Source organism: Oryzias latipes, chromosome 14 (assembly GCF_053564925.1).
Source record: "Oryzias latipes strain Hd-rR chromosome 14, Olatipes_Hd-rR_3.1".
Taxonomy (NCBI): domain Eukaryota; kingdom Metazoa; phylum Chordata; class Actinopteri; order Beloniformes; family Adrianichthyidae; genus Oryzias; species Oryzias latipes.
The window spans coordinates 17,841,258-17,847,257 of NC_136250.1; the positions used below are offsets into that span (position 1 = coordinate 17,841,258).

At 42.1% G+C, this 6,000-nt stretch overlaps 1 protein-coding gene across 1 annotated transcript in view; it reads right to left on the minus strand.

The window, feature by feature from the left end:
• ar (androgen receptor) overlaps window positions 1–4,162 on the minus strand; it is a gene marked incomplete at its 5' end in the record, with an annotated part of 30,559 nt that extends 26,397 nt beyond the window's left edge. The window contains 1 exon segment of the mRNA NM_001104681.1: window positions 2,883–4,162. Coding sequence (NP_001098151.1) covers window positions 2,883–3,979 — 1,097 coding nt within the window.
• Between the last annotated feature and the right edge of the window lie 1,838 nt (window positions 4,163–6,000).

Here is a 6,000-nt window from a genome sequence, read left to right on the forward strand (position 1 = left end):
TCTAATACAGAAATAAAAAGGAAATCTAAACATGTTTCTGTAGACACTTAAGTATCGGTATCAGCAAATATTGGCCACAGTTGCAGGAGAAATATCAGTTATTGTATCGGCCGGAAAAGATTATATATCGGCCCATCCCTGTTCTGGAGTGTCTATCCAGTCCCCAGACCTCAGTATACAGACAATCCCGTCTGCAGAGTAAGTTAAAAAGTCCAAACAAAAGCTACAAAACATGACAGCTCTTGACAAGATCTGCATGGAAGCATGGACCAAAATAACAGCTACAGTCTGTCCAAACTTGGTGAAAACTTACAGGAAACGATTGATTGATTGATTGATTGCTTACATTACAAAGTAATGAATTGAGCTTTTGTTATTGACCAAGTACTTATTTTTTGCACCATTCTACAAAAAAATATTTAAAAAAAACATACAATGTGATTTCCAGGATCATTTGTTTGACATTCTGTCTTTCACAGTGCAAGTGTTTCTATGATGAACATTATAGACATCTCTTTATCTTTTTAAATAAGACAACTTGCAGAATATAAGACTGACAAATACTTTGGCATGATGCTTCTGTCTAATAAAAAGAGGTGGCCCAATTAATTTTGTTTCTCCAGTTAAGTATCCTTTAGGGGGGGGGGGTCCTATAATTAAAACAAATTTTCTCCTTTTATGAACTTAAAACTTTCAGTGTCAAAGTTTACAGTTGTGATTTTTAAACTCTTTTCTCCTACCCTTTATTTTTGTTGTTGTTTAACTAGCAATATGAAACCACAACGATGCATGTGATGCTGTGAAAGATGAATGAGATGTTTACTAGGAAATTTGGTTTCCTCACATGCTGATGAATTAGTTCTACTGGACTCAAACACAATCATAGGAGATACGGAATATAAATGGATAAGGAGAGCTTCCAGGCAACTGGAAGAGAATGGATGATTAGAGTGGATGGGTAAAGGATGAATTGAGTATTAGAAGAAAGGGATAGGTAAATATTGGATGAATGAATGGATCAGAAAAACAAATGTACCGACTATATATGGATGGACAAACTGATAAAAAAGGGAACAATGTAATGAATGAATGAATGAGAAAGGAGTATGGGTTGGAGGAGAGAACAAATGGATACGACCATTTGTAGGGAGGACAGAAGGGATAATGGAGAGAGGAGGACTTTCCTAAAACAATGCAGAAGAGTTTAGCTGATTGTAGACGTGATCCTGATCCCAAACTTGAGTTAACTGGATTTACTTCCTGTTTGTTGTTGACATTGGGGCCTCATCAGGGAGAAGTTTGTGCCACTGTTTGATCTGTGCATCACACGTGGACCTCACATGTGTGGTGCAGCTTGGACCACCCCAATCTCATCTTTATATACCAATATAAACTCGAGCAAACTGCGTAAAATAGCAGTCGTTATTGACACCATCCTTCAACCTCCCCTTTCAGCAGTCTCCTCAAGTGTAGAGCTGTTGACCAGGGCACCTGGTCAACAGCCAGGAATGGCGTATTTGAGCGTGAATGGATGCAGATCATAGGTACCGTGCGTGCAACAATGTTTTCCTAGAACTTGCTTCATTACTGAGTTCTTTGAGTTATATGAATCTCCAGCAGTGATTTACGCTCACAGTGTTTCTACTCCCTACGGATATTCCCTTTACGACATGCACAGATGAAAAAAAGTCCTGATCTGGCCCACACTTGTGGAACGCACTTATGTTGTATTTACTCTACAGATGTTCAAGATATTTCTGGCAGGTGAACCAGCAGTTTGTGAATGAGATAATTCTTCTTTTTTTTTAGTAAAACCCCAAACTCAGTACCTGAGTTACATGATCGTTTTAAATGAAAAAAACAAAACAAAAAACTGTTGCTGCAGTTTTTCACAATAATGGTTTGGTGCATTTTTTTTAGAGTTTCATTAATTACTTTATTATAAGTCAGAAATACTGCATTTAAACACACTAGCTCCAGGTATTTGAGAAAAAAAATTCACAATGGACAAAAGAGTAAAGAACGCACATTTCCCATAAATATCTAAGCTTTCTGTTTTGTGTGCTCACACATCTGGATAACTTTAACTGTGCATGGAAAACGAGACAGAACACACTACATTCAACCATGCTGAATCAGAGACACTGAAGTCAGAAAGTTCATGCCCTTAGTCTGAAATAAACAACTGTCACTCCTCAGGTCTAATCTGAGTCCAATCCACAGCCCCAAAGCTGAAAACAGACACAAGAGCCAAGCCAGGGTTACTCTGGGTCACACGCCGATGGCTCATTGGGAGGAAATCAGTGAAAGAGCACCAATAATGACTTATTTATTAAATCATTTCAAGATTTTATTTTACTTTGTTATTGTTCGTCCAAGAACGGTTTGGATTAATACCAAAAAGTAAGAAAAGGGTTGAGACCAAATGTCTCTTGCAAAATGACTGATGATACCTGCAGATTTGTAAGAAAAAGGCATTCCCTCCACAGAAATCAAACAGCAGAATTTATACTACCCCTCTTTCTGTTCTTTATTTTAAACTGTCCACGCAGAGAACAACAGACATCCCTGGCCTTTATTTGCTTAGTGGTTGTCATTAACCACATGACCTGTTGGGACTCCTTTGCCCGTATTTAAAACAAAACTTCCTTTGATCAAAGTGGCAGCCTGAGTCTTTTTTTGTCATTCCCTTAAGAAAAACTAGGAGACAAATCAGCTAAATTTATCTGCACGGATTAGATCAGGAGATTTAAAAATAAACCTTTTTAGCTGGAAAGAAATGATCAAATTTTGTTTCTTGCAGCTCCAACAAGAAAGGATGACATTTTAATCCAAATATAAAATAATAATAAAAAAATTGAAATAATAAAGATAGGACTAACCCGGCGTCGCTGTAGGAAACGTCCAGCCACTCACCGACCTCACTTTTCATGTAGTTGGAGTTGGGATAGGGTGTCCTGGGCATCCCGCCAGGATACCACTGTTCCGGACGCACGACGCTGCCCTCATAGGGGTTAGAGATGAACGCGGGGTTCGCCCCAGCGTCCTGGGAGTTCACGCAGTGCCTCGACCCCCAGAACTGCGTGTTGTACCTCTTGTTGAAGGTGTAATTACTTGCCCACGGCGCTCCTGTGCTCTCGCTGCCCTCGCATTTGACTCTGACGCCGTACTGCTCTGGCGCATACCCGTCGGACTTCTCCTCCGCGCCATCCCCGACGTCCCCCGCTCCTTCGGGGGGCTCAAACCCCCCATACGGCCTGCCTGCAGCCGTGTGTCCGAAGTGAGCCAGGTGGTCGGACGATGACGCGGGGGGGACATAGCCGGGGCAGTGGGCAGCGCTGGTTATGTCATCAACCTCGCAAGGTGGGAAGTTTTGCGCGGATGTCCGCGTGGAGCTGGGGTGGTGGTAAGGTGAAGGAGTCTCAGAACTCCTGAACATTTTCAGCTGGTATTTGTGCTCGTGGGGTGCTCGGTCAGGACACCTGTACTCGGCCACTGGCGCTCCGGGACAGTCGACGCCGTAAAAACACTCCGCGCTCATTTGGTCGCTTGGCGCACACGGGGGGAGCGCAGCATGAGCATCCACGCTGCTGGTCTCACTGGACTCCACGGTGAGACCCAGAGACACGGACACGGCTTTACACAGCTCCCTGGCTGTCTCTGAGATGGTGGCGCAGGCGGAGAACGCGCGACTGTCCCCCACGCGGCAGTCAGCGCTCAGCAACTTCTCCTTGGGAGCTGCAGCCGCCTGACAGCAGTGCGTCTCCATGTCACGGACTTGCGGGTTTCCGCGCTCGGATCCGTAGCCGCCGCTCTCCGAGTCTCCGAGTCTGCCTCCTGCGCGCGTTTTGGTGAAAAATCCTCCACTTTCTTCGCTTTTCCGCGCCATGGTGAGAGCGCCCGCCGCTTCGCCTGCCTTCCCCCTCGTCCCCTGTGAGCAGTTTCTGCTGCAGGATAACTGGCGGCTGGTTTGGCTCATCTCCCAGAAAGTGACACTGGACTTTGCACGCTGAAAAAGTGTCCGCAGGTCCCCTTGCTTGTTGCTCTGCCGCTCTCACGTAGATGGGAACGCTTTGGTGAAGGTCTGAGAGGAGCTGCAAGAGCCGCAAACTCCTCCTAAACCACGATGTTTAGAGTTGGAGGCGCGTAAGTTCGCTGCTTCAATCACACGCGCTTTGGACTAATAAAAACACCCTGCAGTTCAATTAACGAGATGATTAAAAGTAGATATTATTACTCGCTCTGTATAAACGTTGCAGCAAAACAAAGCCTTTATTTATTTATTATGGCCGCCGCCTGCAGCCGTTTTATAGACTTGCATGTGTGCATCACATTTTTTTAGGGTTTCCCGCTGACTTTCATCGTGTGACCACAAACATTTCCTATTTATATTTGCAGCAACATGACAATGAGGCTTTAAAGAATTTGTGAATGGGGGATCTCAACTCTGAAGAGTTTGGACAAATGGTTATTATTATAATCAACTGCTTCATCCTTGTTATGCTCAAGAGTTCAGAAGTGATGCAGATCGTTCAGAAAGTCTACAGTCAGTGTAGTTCTGAGTATCCTGCATGCCTGTACAGTTGACGAAGGGAACATATTTGACCCCTCCACCACCATGTCGGAGGGGATGAGGGTATCCTACATATTCAAATATATGCAACAGGTAATTTTTCTGCAGAGAAAATCCTGCAATTTACTTGACACTGTTTTTCAGGAATTTTGATGAGTTCAGATGCACGGAGGACCCAACCATAAATCCAACGAATTAGTTGTAGTTGATTTTGAAGTTTAAAAAAAATATTTACACTTTAATTTGGTTGTTTCAGTTTCAGAACTTATACTTTATTGCATAGGTTAATGATTGGTTGGAGTCCCAATATTTAGTCCAATTTAATGCAACATTTAGCTGCATTGTTTCCTAACAGTAAAACAGACACATTTTGATGAAAATTGTGTTTTTAACGTGTTCTTGTGGCATTCTTCTCTTGATGGAGAACATATTTTGAGAAATTTAAGCTTAAAATTGCATTTCTGAGTATTTCTTTATTCAAGTCATTTTGAATAAGGAGCAGACAAAAAAATGCATTTGGAAAAACCTGAGGGGTGCTGTTGAAGCTACTCTGGGAGGCCACCAACTCTTTGAATCCCATCAGTCATTCTTTGTAATTCCCTAGCTTTCCCAATGGATTTTCAGTTCTTCATCCCGCCAAGTTTCAAAATGTCCTGGGTTTTTTTGGTCTATTAAAGGTGGCACTAAGGAAGGCCACTTGTAGGTGCCCTGTGCAGTCAGTCTGTGTTCAATTTCAGTTGAACCAAAGATCCCCAGTCATGGTCATGGAGTTCTTCTGCCCACATGTTTTGCTTATTTTCCTGATTCATTCAACTGATTCATCTCATCAGCTTTACAGAAAACCCAATAATGAGTCACAGTGATTTGAATCAGGTGTGTCAGGGCTGGAAAATAATCAGGACTATGCTGAAACGCAGAGTTAAACTAAACACTGGTCTTTGACCCAAGTCTTTGCAGAAATACAACTTTATGTGAAGACGTTTTTGTGTGTGTGTTTTTAAGTGCAAATAGCTACAAGAAAGAACAAATAATGGAAACGCACATCTCTTAAGAAACAAAAAAAGTAGTTCATGTTTTATCGTTTTAAATGTTCAAGGAAAACCTATCTAGTTGCACAGATTAAAGGACACAGATGTACTGTCCTGTTTGAGATTGATTCTTATTTCCGAATGGAAGTATTTAAAAATTGCGTCAACGTTATGTGATGATGATTTACTTGTGTTACATTTGTGTCTTTTCTTTCCTCTGTTAGGCTTAACCAACTGGCCTACAAACAGACCCATAAATTCACTCTTTAATTACAATTTTGGCTCAAATGCACCTCCTAATCTTGCCGTACTTGTTTTTCTGTCAAGAAGTGTACAAACTTTCACAGTAAGGTTTTATGCTTTTTTGTGTTTGTGTTTTTTTTTTTCAATCAGATATGT